We start from the raw sequence: 18807 nt of genomic DNA, 5'->3' as shown, positions 1-18807 counted from the left end.
AAATCAGTATGAAATGAAGGAGTTTTTATCATCTCACAAATAGTCTCTCTCAGTAGCAGGCACTGGAGGGACGACTGTGGGACATAGAGCTACGTTGGGGATCTCTCCTTATTGCATCCGAACGAGGAAAATTCTCTGAATCACAATATTTATCAGGTTAAGAAAATTATGACGTCACGTGATCCTGTTTGTCCCACACTCACCAAACGAAAGCACAGACCAGGGAAGAGGGGAGAGCTTACTGTTTGCCTTTAGTATATTTTACACAGACAGCTCTCAAAATGACTTCGACGACGCTTTGGATGGGTGATGTAAGTATGAGCAAATATTTTGCAGTGGATAAAATTGATAACTGTCCTACAATACGTGCGACATTGAGATTTTTTAACCCTGGAGTCAAGTGTGCATGGTACTGGCTTAGTCTTAGAGACAAAAGGACGTACGACTCATGTGATGTAGGGCCACGTTTTCGTGTCGAAGCATGTCGCGCGTTTTTACAAATATTGTCGTTCGAAGATTAAGTGTGTGGTAGAAATTGCTCTGTGTCTTTCATTTGGCCTAGGATTACAATATTTTATCGTTTTTAGACCAGAATTTGCCCTGCTTTATGCATATATGACGGGTTTTGTGTGGAAGAAATGTAAGTGAACTGGCAAGTTGAAAACAGGACGCGTCCGGTAATTTGCATGTCACACGCCATTGCAAAGGAAGCCATGCCATGCTCTTCAAATTGTACACGCATCGAAACTGGCATCGCTCATGTTTGAATTCACAGTTGTCGTAACTCGTTTTTTTCCCTGTAAATATTTTCCCCATTTTTTGATGAATGCTTAATCGTATTGTGCTGTTGGCTACGGCCAGACTGTGGTTTTATCGTTTGCAGCGCAGCGCCAGTTTGTAAGTCGTTCATGGCCGTAAATTTAGATGTAAATTTCCAGCCACGACTTTGAGTACAAATTAACCTAGCAGTCGAGAAAAATAGGAGGGTAAAAATTCCTTAACGTCCCAGCATCTTGCGACATATTAATCAAAGACGTCCTTCGGATAGGAGCACATCAAATCCGACCCTTGAAGGGTTAGGGCTAGTTTTGGGTGTGAGCCCTCAAGTAAAACATTCTAATGGCAAAAAAAAAGTGGAGGTCAGAAGGTCTAAGAGAGAGGAAGGGTATAGCGTTCAACATTTCTTGTGTTTTCAAAACAACGTAGCATGAGAATGAAAGTTGTCCGGATAACAACTTTGCTGTGCCAGATTCGCTGGATAATTCATGATTCACAAGTTCTGCGGGAAGGAAGGCAGACAAAAGTGCTGTGAAGTTCTGCTTTTCCCAACAAAGTATATCACATACAAGTAGCAGTTTGAGAAGAGGAAGTTGTTTCCCTGTGAAAAAGATTTTGTGTCTTACAATAGTCCGTAGTTGAACATTTAGTGCTAAAAAAGATTGTATCACAAGGAGTGATATCAGTATTTTACTTTGTCATTGCGAGCAAACGAAGACTTTTGGTGGACCTGAACCAGAAAGGCCAAAATGTTAATAAAAATGTTTAATATGTTGAATATAATTTGATAAATGCCTAGGTCCACCTGACCTCTTTGTTGAAACCCTGTAGGACCTTTTTTGAAGCTGGCCGACAGCAGTAGCACTGTGCATGAACAACCTTGGGACTAAAGAAATAAACTCAAATCATTCAGTGTACATTTGTCCTTGAAAGACTGTCTTACTGCATTGTTCTTGCAAAGCAAGTGTAGCCTTTATTTAATGACTCTATTCTATACCAACAATTCTACAAAGAGAAAGGACAACTTCGACTGTAGTAAAAAATCCGGCATATGCAGTTTCATTTGTGTGAACTTGTGCTCTTTTGTACAGTACACAGTTCAGTGCTGTACACTTACCTGTTGTGTTTGATCAGATGAAATATACTGTAACATTACATTGTGAGTATGCATGAGCACACCTTTGGTTTTACCAGTTGTAAATATTTGTAGAATATGTGTCACATTTGGTGAAGAAATACAAGTTTTAACTTGTATGGATATTAAACTGGGCTAAAGATGGGCTAATTCTATCCATGTATTCTGTCATTTGTACATTTATTAAGTGTAATGGTACATGTATTTTCATGGAAGTTGGGCATGATGCTAAGGCAAGGGTTCATGTAGTATCAATAATCCTAAGCACCAGGGAAATGAAATATTGTGCTTGGATTGGCAAATTTGGTCACCAAGTCATGACAAGTGACTTTTCGATTCCACTGGTCATGCAATTGACTTCTTTCGATAAAGAATGTAGACAGGACGTGTAGTCTAGATTGCAACTTCAAGAGGGTGACTGCCTGATTTACATTGATAATATAGGTCTCTGGACAAATCTTGAATTGGATGTGCTCATACTTGATGTAGCCTGGTCAACTTGTTTAACAGGCCGTTTTATAACAAAGTTTTCCTTTGCTACCTCATAAGTTGTGAGTGTTGTCCGTGGGATCAAAGATCATGTATGTAAAATAAATCAATATCCTGCCAAGTTCATATGTCGCCATCAGGTCAAGTAGGCTAAAACTTGTAAAGCATACAAGTACATATGAAACATGTCCTATATGTTGCAAATGTACAGAAAATTGAACATTTGAAGGGCCTTGAAAACAAGTGTAAACATGATTTTCAAGATATATAATAAAGTTGCCATAACATACCAAGCCAAGGGTGTGAAAATGTGCTGTTTTGGCTCCATTCTGCTTATTTCACCAACTCTTTTGAGGGGGAAGTGATACTGTATGGCAGGAAAAGCGTTAAAGCCAAATTTAGGCAACAAATTTGAAAGTTCATGATTAGGCAAAAGCATGCATTTGCAATGTTGTTCAGTTGTGTAATTTGCAAGGACACAGCAAGTCTTCGCTAACTAGATATTGGGATATACAGTGTCAGGTGTAGAATATTTTACCATATCAGGCTCCGTGAGTGCTAATTATATTTTGCAGAATGTCTAAGTGAAGAATCAGGGTTTGAAATACTTTTTTTTGACAACATGCACTCTGTGCATGTCAGGTTTTGCATCAACATGCACCAGCAGTCTGAGTACCTGCACTGTCACCCAGGTCATAGTTTGTCAACTAGGTATTCCAAATTATCATCTCCATCATCCCAAGAAAGTTCCTCTGTATGCATTCGTGGTCCATATGGCCGTGTTTGTGGTCTCCTCTGTGTTTTACTGTCTTTGAACCAAAGTTCAATTGCAGAATCTGGATCAAATGTGTCTATTGTATCTTTACTGAGATTAATTGTCATCAGCGCTGTCAGAGTTTCTGGCTTCAGACGACTTCTCCAGTCATTCTTGATGACTGACATCAAGGAAAATCCTCGTTCACACACTGATGTGCTGCATGGAATCAACAGCACAATCTTCACCAGCAAAAGTATGCATCTGTACTGGTCTTCAAATAGGACCTGAACTCTCTGCCATAAATCTAGGTACTTCAGAGGCTGTGTTTCTCTGATCTGGATTCTGGTTACTGTGAGTTTCAGTGCTGTCCACTGGATAAGAGTGCTTATTTCATCACACCCTCTACTCTGTAGGATACTTTCAAAGTGCTTATACAGGAACTTGACTTCATCATCGCCATAGTGCTGTAGGTCTTCATCATCCTGAGGCCACATAGTAGGATCAAATACTACTGTTGCTTTCAGTACTTCATCTTGTACCAGGTCTTTGAATCTTGTATTAATACATTCCACTGACAGCTCAACAACTTTTTTGGCATGTTTTCACAGCTTCCTGTTGTCTGGATTCTTGGGTTGTACCTGTATTTCGAATGGGTCTACCCTGTCCTTCATCCAGGGTCACTCCATCATATACCAGTTTACTCTGACAAACTGAAATACCATCCATCATAGTCTCCTCCAGTTTCTGTTCAGATGTGTAGTCTTGCAATAGTTTCAAGACAGATTCAGCCATACATCTGACTCTCTCTATGGTTGTATGTTCATCCTGAAGGGTTTTACTGAGTGCTGATACCATTCTGAAGTATACAACCAGGAATTTCACAAACATCACAAACTTTACATTCTTCATGTTTTTTAGGAAATACTGTGCCTTCTCTTTGCTTTCCTTTCCACCATTTATTTTGATATCTTCAAGGTGTGTAATATGGACTCTGTAGTTCCTTAGCAGAGCTTGAACTCCCCTTTCATGATGAGGTACCCATCTTGTTCCACTGACATTCACTGGCCGTACTACTGTAATTGACAAAGCTTCCCCAGCTCTTTGAAAAGTAGACCAGTTCAACGGGGAGTACTTGTAAAATTTGTACAAGCTTTGCAAGACTTCATGAACACTTGTAAGAAGTGGCATTTGCTTCAACACATCTTTCACAGCAAGTTCAAGTCTGTGGGCAAAACAGTGGACCACTATCAAGTGGGGTACATCAGTTTTCAGCCTTGCAGCCACACCAGACTTCCTACCCAACATCACACTTGCACCATCAAAACTTGATGCAACTAAGTCATTTTCCATGTTTTCGCTCAAGATCTGTCTCCATTGCATCCACTAAAGCACTAGTGATGGACTCCGCATCAGCTTTCACAAGGGATTTGAATGCGACAAACTGATATGTTGGTCTTCCATTTTTGATGTAATTGACATACACAATTTCTTCATCAGTAACACTTGTATCAGTGCTGCCATCTGATAATATGCTAAAGAACTCCGAGCTGTTCAAGTCTTTCACGATTTCTGCATGTTTGGTTTCAAAGATGTAATCAGTAAAGCACCTGGCCTGTTTGTCACTGACATATGTCTCCCCACACGTACATTGTTGACAGCTAACAGGCGAATCTGTCCTGGAAAATCAGAGAATGGTCGACCAGCTTTAGCTAGGTAGAATGCTACACGAAACAAAACTCTCATTTGTTCTTGTTCTGCTTTTTCCATTCGAAGCACACATCTTTCTATTGGTCGCAGTTTTCCCGTACTTTCTCTATTTTGCTTAATATTCATGGCTTGAAAATGTGTTTCAGTCTCTTGATGACCTTCAACGATGTGTAAACGGAATGAACTGCTACCCTGAGTACGGAATTTGTTAGGTTTCCCACTGTTATCAAACTGTTGGCAAACAGAGCAAAACATGCAATTTTTGTCTTCATCAAAGACAAGCCATGGATAACTTTTTAACCAAGATCTTTGAATCGATAAAGTTTTTTCTTCTTCACTGGAGGATCAGGGGTTTCATCCGAATTTTCTGATGTACTCACGGTACTACGGTCCCAAGTGACAGTTGAACTTGTAACACTGACGGATGGCATGGCTTGACTACATGATGATTGACGAAGAAGGGTCCGTTGTTTTGACATTTTAGAGGTTAACTTTCTCGAGTCTCAATGAAAAAATTCCACCACAGAGGAAACCAAAACATTGCCATGTGGACGCAATCGAATACAGCCGATGTAAGCCGATAGGTCACGATGGGACCCAGAGGGCATTGTAACCAAAACGTTGCCATGTGGACGTAATCGAATACGTCCGAAATAAGCCGAGGTCTGCCCGTAGGGCATTTTTTGACAAGGCTATGCAGTCTGCTTATATGCAAATGAGTAAAGTGCAGAGTTTTGGGCCCTCTAGGCTATGTATACTGGAGAGGCTCATGCGTAGCTAAATTTCCGGTTTGCGGACTTTACGTAGTTCGATAAATTGACGTCAATATCAACAAAACTGAAAAAAATTTCCAGTCAAAATGTCCAAAATGAGGATGATTTCGCATATGAAGACAAAGATCTTATTTTTTTCACCTTTTTTTCAACATGCACAGTGTGCATGTTGCTCTGGCGATCTACCTGCACCATGGTGATATGGACATGCATAGTGCAGTGTGCACCCGGGTATTTCGAACCCTGAGAATGCTTGTCAGTATTAATAGAAACAATTGCAGGATATTTAGAAATCAAGAGGAAATTAAATATGATCGGTAAAATTATTGTTACACATTTCAGGTTGAACCATATTGGGATGAAAACTTCATCAAGAGTGCTTTTCAGCAGCATGGAGAGATTCCAACAGCAGTTAAAATGATGAAAAACAGAGCAACAGGGTATGTAACTCATTGTGTGAACAATAAATCTGATCTACAGGCCTGCTCTGTGAAAAGCAGACACATTTGTGATGTGTTAATAAGTTATTGGTAATATATGTATGTGTACAGGCATTTCAATGAACTGCTAGTACACCTGAACAGATTTGCTGTCCGGTAACTTTTGTTACCCTGTGTTTCTTGCACATGTGTTCCATCAGGATGTTGGGTTGTAGAAGGCTCCATCCAACTTTTGTTTTCAGTGATGTTGTACTGTATTTGTTATTATGGATGGAGCAATGTACTCCTACCCAGTTACAAGTCCCAAATGTGATAAAAATGAAGAGTACAAGAAAAAAGTGGCAATTTCCTAAAGAAGTATTAAAACAACAAAATTCAACCTCTTCGAAATTATGACATCATGGTTTGGCTTTAAAGTCGTTTTAAGAACTGTGTACCTGTTTGTAGTTGCTGTCAACTTGACTTTTCTTTCTCAACAGGGGTCAAGCAAGGTACTGCTTTGTGGATTTCGCCAATGCTCAAATATCAGAAAGGTTGGTCATGACGCTGAACGGCAAGCCAGTTCCCAACTCTTCACCGGTAAGTGTGCTGTAAGGCCACGTTGGATAGGTTACACTTCAATGCCTGATATGTGCCAAACTTTTAGCACTGTAAATTTTCCCAAAAAAATATCAGAGCAACATTTTACCAATTGGTGTTAATTTTTCTGTAATTTTCTCCATGATTTTGGACTAAATTAACATAAATTTTCATGGACTACACTTTTTGACCAAAATTTTGGAAAAATCAGAAAAAAATTGTCTACATCTGAAAGAAATAGTTGGTGATATATTGTATAAAGGCAACAAAAATCGACTTTGGCACTCAAAGGGTTAAACATTGCACTCTGCAATATCTACACAAAATATTATCTATAGCATTAACAAACATTAATCAAGGGTCCCTTAACATGACAACCCTGTTGTATACAACAACAACTCATACTGTACCAAAAAGTGAGACATTAAATTCAAAACTTGAAACCTCCAACCCCCACCATACATGTATATAACAATAGGGGCTACCCACTGTATATATAGTAATATGTATTGATATACAGTTTTCCCAATTAACCATACTTCTTCTGAATTCAGTGTGTATTCTGTCACGTTAAATTTAGTAAATGATGATATTTTAAATCCAGGGTTGTCCACACGATTTCGAGGGATGGGCAGCCCCATGCTTTTCAGTAATTCATTCTTACATTAGTAACTGAAGGAAAGAATCTATTTTGACAACAATTCGCACCTCTCTTATTTTGAAGGCTGTGTAGAACACTGATTAACTCATCTTTTAAGGAGATATTCTCCTAATATTTCCTCCTGCCTTGTCTTTCCAGCCGAGACTTTTCAAGCTCAACTTTGCAGTCTTTGGAATGCAGGCTCCACCCAAGTAAGTCAAACCTACCTGCTGTAGAATCAGGGGGAATTGAATTCATGTCAAAAAATTATTCCATTGGACAAAAGAGTGTATGTATCATGATGATGGTAGAAAACCTGTGATATGTCTGTTTGATATTGTATAATGGTGTTATGGAACTACTTGCATGTGAGTTTGTACCTGCATATCCTTGTGTACTCTCCACCCTTGCAGATGTAAAAAATGTAACGTTTTGCCTATTAAATAGTTTATAGAATAGATATTGACGTAAGACCATGTTTCATTTAAATGTACTTGGCCTTAGAACTTGGTTACAGTTGTAAGATAAAAATGTCAAGCTAGTGTACTGCATTTTGCAAGTTCACGGTGCTAAGTTACGGAAACAAACAGTTCTGAATCAACTTCATTCCAGGGGCCTGCTATGAATAATTCTATAGATGGAAGTCATAGGTTTTAATTTTCTCTGTTGATTTAAGTCCCATGGAATCAGTGCAAACTACACAATGCAAAATTTGGTCCTTTACTTTCAAATGTTTTGAAAAGATTAATATTAAGTATTCACCAGTCTACATAAAGGCAAACAGATTAAGCCTAAAGTGCATGACTGCCCAAAGAGAGCAATTTGTCACTAGATTGTACACAGATGAGAACCTCTGTCGTGTGAATGTATCATCGGAAAATATCATTTGTCCAGAAGATTGTGAAATATTTCACAACAAAACCAGTGGCATACTTGTGTTGTATTATGCTTTCCTTTACCAAGTTGCATGTTTTGTATTGCCTCTGTTTTGCCCATTGCATCTCAAAACATATTAACTGCTGTCCATACCATGGATCATTGATGGGCATTAAAGACGTGACTTGCCTATTCTAATGTTCCTTGTCCAAGACATCTTCACCTGTACTTTGCAAGTCCATTTTAAGGTCAGCTATTTGATGACATTCGGTCTTGCAATAGTAAACCCCCTCCCCCTTTGGTGAATGATAATAAAATGGTACGGCAGCAAATGTGTTTGGTATTTATAAGTGTACCTCTATACCACTTCATCTTTTGTGTTGTATTTGTGGAAGTAGAGAAATTAAAAATGACAGTCTGCAAGGAGCAGCCAGTGTCATATGTTCAAGTTTGTAATGATTTTGCTTCAATTTTCCACATGCTGTGGAATTGACTTTGCTGTAAATTGTTTTCACAGTTTTTTTCAGCATTCATTTGTACATTTGTTTTTTTACTTTTTTTTTTTGCAGACCTCCAGGTTCTGTAGGACTTGGAGACAAACCAGGAGGGTAGGTCTCAAGTTGTTTGAGTTTTTGGATCTGTTTTATTCTGCTGTGGAGGTCACTTTGTTGCTTGATCCTTTTTTTCACCAAGTTGAATTTTATTCAATGTCTTTTTTTTGTGTGCCCATTGCATCCCCAAAATATGAGACCTTTGATTAACAACTTTACCTTGCTTTGAATTCTGCAAAGTGCTTCTGTGTTGACAATTTGACCATGAGTTGCTTGATAAATGTGAGAGCTATTTTGCCTTTGAATAGGAAACACATGACTGTGACAATTGCCACACATCCCTTCTTCAAAAATCGTCCTTGTACTGTAGTTTGCACTTTTTCTTGGACTTCCAAAATACACCAAGGCATTTGTTTTTCCATTCAGTGTGTATTTTGTCATCTCAAAACCAAATTTACGTCGTAAGATCCCATCAGATCAAACAAGTGCTCATTTGACAAGTTTATATTGCACTTTCCCAAGCAGAGAAGATTCAGATCTTAATCTGCTGATCTGGTTTTCTACCAAATTTGCAGTGCAGATAAACTACTTGTCTACTTTTGCCAACTCTAATCCTTTTGAACTATTCCCCTTCTGAGAAATTGAACCTCTTTGAAATAGGGTTCAGAGTTGGTTGAAGTACCCTAAAGTGGTGAAGATTTGCCTTTCACTGCAGTATGGTGTCATTTTTCAGCATTTTTGTATTCCTTAAGGTAGTTTGTGCCTCAAAAGTGAATGACTTAAACTTGCACTCAAACTATCCTCACCAAATCAAGAATACAGATCTGGGGTTACCATGCAAAGTTTGGTACCAGAGAAACAAATTACCGGACATTTACCGATATTTGAAATTAAAATTGGTGCCATCCCTGAGTTAACTCCTTGGGGAAAGATAAAATGTTAATTTTCTAAAAACTAAAGCAATGACAAAAGCTTTAAAATGAGCCCCCACAAATGGTAGATCAGAAAAGAATTGTGAAAATTTAAGCATCTGATTATCTGTCCCCAAGGCAAATTCTACCTGAAAGTATAGCAAATTTTCATCTCTCACTGCCTAAAACAGAGCAGCGGAATCTCACTCATCAGAATATTGTAGTAGATTTCAAGGATGGATAGTAAAGCTTTTAGGGATACATCCTCATTTTTTTGACAACGTAAGAGATCGCAAACCATTGCCATTCATATAATACATGTAAACGTGATCCACTAAATCACCACAGGAATAAATCCATACCTCTGAAGAGTATTTGAATAGTATCTTTAGAATGCTGAAATCGCTCATCTGTACAGGAGTGAATTTCTTGCTTGTCTTGTGCCTCTCATCCACGCTGATGACTTTTCTTTCCATTTCCAACAGTCCGTATGGTGGAGGAAGGAAAGAGTTTTCTCTTTTCATTGGAGAGCTCACACCGGAAGTTGAAGACTATGCTTTGTACAATTTTTTCTCCCGACGTTACCCTTCCATCAAGGGAGCCAAAGGTAGGTGGTTACATCCCAGTCAGTTTACAAATTATATTACTTTTTGTACTGTTTTCCAATTCCATGATTCGTTAGACTGGCACAAGGTTTCTGCGTCTCCTAAATCAACAGGATCTCATTGTACACTGGAAAGCAGGGCGCAAAACAATATTTGTAATTTGAACATGCTCTCTTCAAGTGAATGCTGGGAATCCTTAAATCAGATAAGAAAGATTGATATTCTCTGATTATCAGTATGAGTCTAGTCCTGCATTTTCTTGATATCTGTAAAGGATACTTGTCTTGATGGGCCATTTTAGGTCACGATACTATCATCTTCGTAAAGAGATTTTGCATTTCCATTGTTTGCCTCAGGCTTGCTGTTGAAGCCAACCAGTAATGTGGGCACCCCTCTGAATTGCATATGATGTCCTATGCACCAAACTTAATGACAAAATAATACATTATCTCCTGTACATGTCAAGCATAAGAAATTTGTGTCGGGCAAGTTTGCCTTAAAAAACTGTGATGGTAGCTGAACTCCCTGATTGGTTTTATCTCTTCACTAGAACTATGGATTGCAATGTCCATAGTAATCCGTTAATCTGTTGAAAAAAACAAAACAATTAAAAATATTACATGCAGTTACTATGGCTGAAGTACAGAAATACAATTCAGACCAATAGCCAGTGAATAGATAGCATTGAAAATAAAATTACGCTTATGTAAGGTTTTTTGAATTTAAACGTCTCCCAATATTGGGCGTTACTCGAAACAAAGACATATTTGGCAATTGTATCAATGTCAGTCCTTCATGAGAAAGGTTTAGAGTGAAAGTGGGCTCAGCTTGAGCTAAACTCTTGGAATGATTGCATAGAATTTACCTATTTATGACAATGATACTACCGTAGACGTGATTTGCTTATAATATGTAGTGTCACTATGGCAATTAAGAAGTTTGAATGTCAGTGCAAAAAAAAACGCAGGGAATATTTTTTGAATGACATGAATGCTTCAAAATAAATGCTTGCTTCTCAGGTCAGACTGGGGAGGTAGGTAGATGGTTTATAGAAAGACATTTAATATGTTTATATGGTTTTAGAGGTTTCCACAGACCTCAAATTATCATTGATGTATCTTGAAATTTTCACGTTTTGGTGTGTCAGGGTGCCTCACGGGTCAGATGAGTTGTAGTTGGCATGCAGGTGTTTATTGTTTCAAGTGCTATTGATTTTGTATTTTTATGGCGTTGTTCAAATGAGTCTGTGCAGAGGTTAGAATATGATAGGGCCAAAATAGGGAAGTTGAAGGTAGCTTTGAATACAGTAACTGTATTGTAGATTGGAAGTATGTACAAGGTCCTGATTTTGGTTAGATGGCTATTCTTCAAGCCAGAGTTGTTGAACTTGATTACAATGATGTTAAAATGTAATAAATGTTGTTTCTTGTTGTTTCTCTGAATTTTAACCGTTCTCGAGTATGGAGTTTTTGGAGTTCTGAAAAGCAATGTCACAGTAGGTTCAATCTGTTTAACCAAACAATAAGGTCTGATGGAAACTTCTAAAACTTTTGAAGTCTCAGTGTATTTCATTTTCTTCTTTCCCGAAGTAAGGACAGTATAATTTGTGAAAAGTATTACATCATCATAAATTTCTAGTCTCAGTTGTCTTTTCATATTTTCAACGCTCTCCAAATATTGAATCCCATGCCATTTTCTCTACAGATAAGTCACATGCGATCATCACGTTACTACTGGGACGGCCTAATCCCAGACATTTCGGCCTTCCTGCAGTGGGTTGATGGAGGTAAAATTTCCCAGAGAGAAAATTTTCCTTATAGAGAGAATTTTTTTGAGACGTTTTTTAAAGATTTTCCAGAAATTTCCAAGAAATGTAAATTTCCTTCTGAGGAGTATTTTCCAGAAGTGTTTTTCTGTACATATTTATCTCGGAGATTTTAACATTTTTAAGTCGTTCAATTTCAGTCTTTTAAAAAAAGAAAGAAACACTTTTCAATATTTTGATACTTTAGTTGTACAACATTTTTTCCATCATCAATCCCTTGCAGTTACAACAGAAGATGAAAATATCAAGATTTATTTAGAATCTACAAACTAGATAAGCTTTATTATTTCGACTATCATTGTGATAATAAAAAATCCAAATTTACCTTATTTTACATGACAGTATTAAAAAGTTTAATCCAATTCAAAAGAATCGCATCCTAAAATGGGGAATATAAAATGAAAACTACTATCTTAGCCTGAAGTCCATACATTCTTGTTTCTAAATTCTCAACTCATGGCAACTGCAACAGAGTGGCACCCATTCTTGCTGCACACAAGCGAAGCTCTCTTTAAGTGGCAATCACATATCAACAGTAACTATGCTAGACAGTTGCTGGGGAAAGCAAGCTGTTATAACTAACTAGTAGTCAAGAAAGCGTGATAATTGAACATTGTGAACACGTGTGAAGCTGAGAAAACATTGCTATTATGTGCGTTTGTAAGCCAGCGTTACATTTTCAACAGACCAGGAAGAGAGAGGGAGGCGAGATTTGACGAGATTGGTACTAGCAGGCACTAATGGAATGGATTTCACCACAATGACCTTTCCAGACATTTTCCATGTGCTCTGTACTCTTTTCCTTGCATGCACTGACTTCATTTATTGTGATGCCAGTACTTGACCTTGAACCATTGACGTTGTAATTTTACATTTTGACATTTTCCTCTTCAGAGATTTTTTTCAGGAGTTTGTTGGTATGGAAATTTTCCTTCAGAGGTATTCCTAAAGTAACTTCAGGTTCATGGTTTTCGCCTTCGGCAGCTGTTACTTTATATATCCGGAAAAATTTGACAACTCAAACTTTAAAAAAAAAGGAATGTAATTTCCAAACTATCTACTGTTACACTCTATAGTGGAAGGTTATGGATTGTTGGCATCTGTTTCAAGCTATAGATAATAGAATTTATTTTTAGACCAATAGGTTTGTTTCACTGCAATTAATACTTCATTTCATCAGCTCTTTCCGTATCACCTGTTGTGTCATTTTCTTACAGTTTCCTTTTTACCCACTGTACCTATATTAACAAGACATTTGTTTACGGTGCTTTAAAGCAAAGTAGCATAAAATTTTCAAACTTCTCTTATTTTTACCCTTCACAACCAAAGTCTTACTAGAGATTGTGGGTGATCTATCACAGTGCGTAGACAAATCTTTAGATCTTTCTGATTTCGGTATTGTACCTTACTCAGTCATTTGCTAGAAATCATGAAAAATGCTTCATAATAGAAATGGCAAAGAAGAACTTGGTTGTGAAGAGAGAAATTCACTTCAATAGTCAGAACCATTTTATTTTATTTCATTGTTTTTATTTTATTTCTCTTTCACAATTCTGCATTCTCAGACTGTTTGCCACATGATGTATGTTATACATATAGAAATAACGTATGTTCTTTCAAAAGTGCCATTTAATACCCACAGTGGAGAACTTTATTCACTTGCAGAACTTTCTATGAAATAGATGCCAAACAGGTCCACATGAAATTGTCCGTCCACTTTTGAACCTGAAGTTACTTTTCCTATATTCAAAACCCAGGAAAGCATCCTAACGTTATCTCTCATTCCCTCCCAAATGTAGTCATTCTGGATAACGCTGGAATTTCCCGAGGTTTTGGGTTTGTGAGGTTTGGAAGCGAGGAAGAACAACAGACTGCTCTGACGGAGATGCAGGGAATAACTGGACTTGGAGGCCGCGCTTTGAGAGTCAGTGTAGCCACACCAAAGAAGTGAGTATAGTTTGTTTATCCAACATGAATACTGAAAAATAATTTCAAGGGGGTTTGGGTTACGGAGATTACTCTCTTAATATCTTTTTCTTCAATGATTGTACCATTTTAATGTTGTTAAACCACCTTTTTATCCAAAAGAGGTTCCCTAAAGATTGAAATTTGGCTTCAGAACTACTTTATTACGATATGGTCGAAGCAGAACTCTTTTACCATTGTAGTGGGTATTTTACGGGACAACTCCTAAAGTGAACTTCAATAGAGATTGTTTAACCTGCAAATTGTAAGATTTAGTCTCACATTCATAATGTACAAGACTGAACCATAATCATTTGGAAGAAAGTTACTTTTATTCCTGAAGTTTGATTTTCTCCATGGATTCAGTCATTTTGCCATGCAATTACATGGTTGTGTGAATAAGTACACAATCAAATAATGCCATTAAACTAATAAAATTTCTCGCCTAAAAATTAACTCTGAAATTGACAGGCAATATTTGCGATACGTGGAATACAGTTTGCATTGCAAGTTGGTCAGTAATCTTTGGTTGGTTACCTTCTAGGCCCAGGCCACCAGAGGGAGGAGACACCTGGAGTGCAGGCGTGGGCTCCTGGGGTTCCGGTGGTGGTGCCAGCAACACCTGGAATCCAGATGGTGGCAACTCCTGGAATTCAGGCAGTGCTGGTGGCGGCGGCGGCTCCTGGAATTCGGGCAACCAGTATGGCGGTGGATCCCAGGGATGGGGTTCCCAGGGCAACTACCAAGGCAACTGGGAGTCCGGCAACACCTGGGGCGGTGGCAGCGGTGGGCAACAGCAGCAAAGCAGCTGGGGCGGCACTGGTGCAGGTGCAAACACAGGCAGTCAGCAGAATAGTTGGACCGGCGGGCAACAAGGGTCCTGGGCTGGCCAAGACACATGGGGTGGTAGTGGCGGAAACCAAGGGAGCTGGACTGGTGGCCAACAGTATAATCAGTACCAAGGATACCAACAGGGACAATACTAAAGCACGTTCTTGGTAGTTTCAGACAAATTTTAGAGAAGAAAAACCTATATCATACAAACAGGATACTCTAGATAATTGTGAATTCATATTACTGTGCATTGCTGTATCCATCCAGACATTTCTTGGGCTTGCCACTTTTTATGTGGTGTACTTTTTCTCAATCTTTACATAGAGTGAAAATATATAAACACATTTAATCACTGCACGTTCAGACTTTAACTTTATATGATATTAGAAAAGTAAAAAAATCTTTGGAGTGATCAACAAGTCCCTATGCTATGTGTACCATATTGGAGCTCTTTCAGTGGATTTGCAAATACAGCTGAAAGGGCAAGTTGGGTTATATCAGTTGTATTTTCTGTAGTGTAAAATTGCAATAAATGAAGCTTTCTTGAAGAAAAACGTGATTGATCTTGTACAAGTCGTAGTATTATGCAAATATTTGTTATTCCGCAGTGGTTCACTCTGAGTGTTTCTGAAAAACTTAAAAAACTGTATTTATTTTACACAGTACATTTGTACACTGATTTTACCATTTCTTTCATAAAATAGCCAATCTTTTTACAGAGATTTTTCAGAGACTTTGCTGGCGTTCATTTATGAATCAGGTGACTTTATTAAAATAAAAGTTGTAAAGTGCTGTATTTTTTGGGAATGATTGTGTGTACCATTGACAGATTTAAACAAAGAAACAAATTTGTAGAGGGTTTAAAAAGTTTGTTGGAATGAGATTGGATACAGCGATGCATAGTTTTGTAGAGAGAGACTTTGTGTGGGTCCCCACTTCCTGGACCAGTTTTTGTGCATACCTTTGGCTTTGAAATTTTACTAAAGAGACAAAATTTTGTATGTAGTTTAGGCTGTAATCTCCTCATTTTACATGTCAGATTCCTGATGTTAAAAGAAAATGCGTTTGAAGGATTTTTTTTTTGTGTCCACATTTTCTCAATGTTCTGTAATTATGTCTGTTTAAAACTTCATTAAAGAATAATACTCGCAGGTCAAATAATATTGTGTCTGACATTTCAGAAGAGTTTTTTTGAATGTGTGTCTTTGAACATTTGCGTGTGGGTTTGTGCATATTTCATGTCGTAAGCCCTGATATGTTAACTTTTCAAACACAGAGCATCACACTTTTGAAACCTCTGAAGCTTGCCCAGTGAGATTCTAAAGTTCAGATTTTAAGAAACAGAAATTTTATAGTTTTCAAAAATTGACTTTTACAAATTTATTTTGAAATTTTTAGAGAGAATTGTTTTGAATTTTTACGTCATTCTGACATTTGTAAAGAGAATTTAATATGACTTGAAGTTTTTTGCCGACATTTGACTGTAGTTTTGTTTCATTTGCTAAATTTTACCAGAAGCTTCAATTAGTGATATTTTTATCATGTAAAAACTGACAAGTCTTTATGCATCATACTTGAAATTCTTCTGTGATGTAAACCTTTCCTTTGACCAAATAACCCTCTTTTCAAGATTTTCACTTTGAAAGTTTACATTAATGATGCTATTTAAATTCCCATCTCAGGATTATGACAATTTCCTTCAATGATACCTCGCCCAAACGCATTCTGCCTTACAAAATTTACAACAATGTTGTTTTTATCTCTTTCCATTAGAAAAGAGGTGAGGCTTCACTTGGCATTAGTAGGTGAAATTTCTATTTTTTTAGAATGGACTAGCTTGCAAGAGGTGATAGAGAGCTGCTAAGCAACATTTTCAAATTTTATAATGATTGTGTAATTTCCTGAGGGACCACATAATTACTTCTTCCACTTTCCACCAACTTACAAAAGGCTGGCCTTTTTTTTTTTTTCTTTTTTTTTCCGTGTGCACAGCGACGATTTTGAAACTTTTATCAAGTTTATCCTTCATGGAAAATTTGTGTGTTTTGTGGTTTTGTGATACTGTTTTGTAATTTCCTTTGTAGAAATAAAAATACCATGGAATGTACTGTCTTGGTGTGTGTATGCATCAGCAATACAAGCAGCTCACTACAGCTTGGGTGCAAGTTGGCCTTGTCAAAACCCCATGTATAGTAATTTCACAAGCTCTAACGTGTTGATAGACCACGCCATGGTCTATTTAACCTGTTCATCCCTGATCATCCCCCCCCCCAATACACAGTTCCACGTTCACCGTTGATAACAGTAGGGTTCCAACAGGTCTTGGAAAACATCTAGTCTTGTTTTCATTTCGGACGTTTAAAACTGGCTGTTAAACACATTTTGTAAGCAATGGCCAAGGCATTTTCTATTTGCTTGAATGTGCACATTGCCAATATGAACGAGTGTTGAAAAAAGGTACATGATATCATCTACATAGTAGCGAAAGGAGACCAGATGTCGTGAAAATGAAATGAGAATCTACTGCCCTGTGGTTAAAAAAGTACCTGGTGACCACTCCAGGTTACATTCAATTTAAAGTCTTTCTGAAGTTTGCTGAACCACGGTCCTTTTGTGGAGGGACCGTGGCTGAACCAAGCATTGTGGAAGACTCCGAGTATGAGGACATGTTATTGCAGGTTGAAAGGAACATGGTAAGAGGAACATTTTTGTACGTTGCTGTAGATGATGTGCATTTGATTTGCCTACCATGTACTATAGATCACAAATTTAAAATGGTTGAGAAAAATCAGAACCTGCCAACTTGTATAGCACCAGACTTTTTTTCACAGTATTACTGGTATTTTTGTCAATATGTTTCTACTTTCAAAAAGCTATTTAAGGCACCTGTGACCTGATAATTTTGACATGTCCATGGAAAGTATTTCTTCAAAACACTTGTGTGAGGTGAAGCGATTCAAAATGACTTCAGTGAATAACACTGGAAAGCTTTTTTCGCACTTCTGTAAATTTGTAAACAAGCTGTTTTATGAAGAAAGTAACAAAAAAATGGCAATTTAATATTTGCACTTTAATGCAATAAGAAAAAAAAAATCCTCTGAGAGGGTATGTGAAAAAAATATGCCAGAATTCAGAGTTTAAAAAAACAAGGTGAAGCAGGGAGAAACAAAAATGCTTCACAGTCAATCTTCCAAGCCCCCCCCCCCCCCCTCCATCATATTAAATGGTTCACTCCTTACATTGTGTGCTGGCATTTACAAACACTGGACGTTTTATAAGTGAGGTGCCAAAGTGACTGTAGCTTTGTGGTCCTACGTATACTAGCTGGGTGACGGTGAGTTCCAGTCGTTGAGGAATTAAGATTTACTTCTCAGTGACAAAAGATGGTGTTGTTTTCATATCAAAACACACATATGTAAATATTCCATACAATGATAAGCGTATCTTTAAGGGTAGTTTTAGTATTGGCTTTTATTTAAACACAAAGATGAAATATTTCGTTTTTCCTAAGAGTTTGTCAAACAAAATCTTGCGTTCTCTATCATTATCAGTATGGGCTTAATTGTTGCGCTTGGCTATTGCTTTATCGAAACTAAAATCTAAATGCCTTCTGTTGGTTGCTGCACAAAATACGGTGTGTGCTTGGGTTTGTGCACAGTCGTTTGGTGGGTAGCCCTGCGTACGATGCTGTGTGTTCCGCTACAGCTAATAGCCCCGCTCACCACAGCCCTGCAAAGACCCGTACGTAGAGTTGGTGACTTCAAATCCATTTTTGGACTTGACGTAAAAAGCCAAATTACTGCCGAAATTCAGCGTTCTTGGGCCCAAGTCGTATCCCTAACTACCTCAGCTACTCGATCGCTTCCAAAAATGCCAGTCTTTTATTCTTTTTTTCGTAAATAACCGTCGATGTCGGCAACTCTCTCGCTAGCCCTGCGTACGT

At 37.8% G+C, this 18807-nt stretch overlaps 1 protein-coding gene across 2 annotated transcripts; it reads left to right on the top strand.

The window, feature by feature from the left end:
• The first annotated feature begins 153 nt into the window (after positions 1 to 153).
• Positions 154 to 16971, top strand: LOC139133229 (tRNA selenocysteine 1-associated protein 1-like). 2 transcript variants are annotated; one of them, XM_070699721.1, is made up of 8 exons: positions 154 to 311; positions 5981 to 6078; positions 6558 to 6657; positions 7457 to 7509; positions 8743 to 8781; positions 10121 to 10242; positions 13865 to 14012; positions 14575 to 16971. In XM_070699721.1, the coding sequence occupies exons 1-8, from the start codon at positions 282 to 284 to the stop codon at positions 15014 to 15016; spliced, it is 1032 nt and encodes a 343-aa protein (XP_070555822.1). In that variant the 5' UTR covers positions 154 to 281; the 3' UTR covers positions 15017 to 16971. The 2 variants fall into 2 exon arrangements, with proteins under 2 accessions (XP_070555822.1, XP_070555823.1); XM_070699722.1 differs by lacking the exon at positions 8743 to 8781.
• Positions 16972 to 18807: the final 1836 nt, after the last annotated feature.

Source organism: Ptychodera flava, chromosome 5 (assembly GCF_041260155.1).
Source record: "Ptychodera flava strain L36383 chromosome 5, AS_Pfla_20210202, whole genome shotgun sequence".
Taxonomy (NCBI): domain Eukaryota; kingdom Metazoa; phylum Hemichordata; class Enteropneusta; family Ptychoderidae; genus Ptychodera; species Ptychodera flava.
Note: the sequence above shows the minus strand (reverse complement) of the source record. Positions and strands in the feature narration are given on the sequence as shown.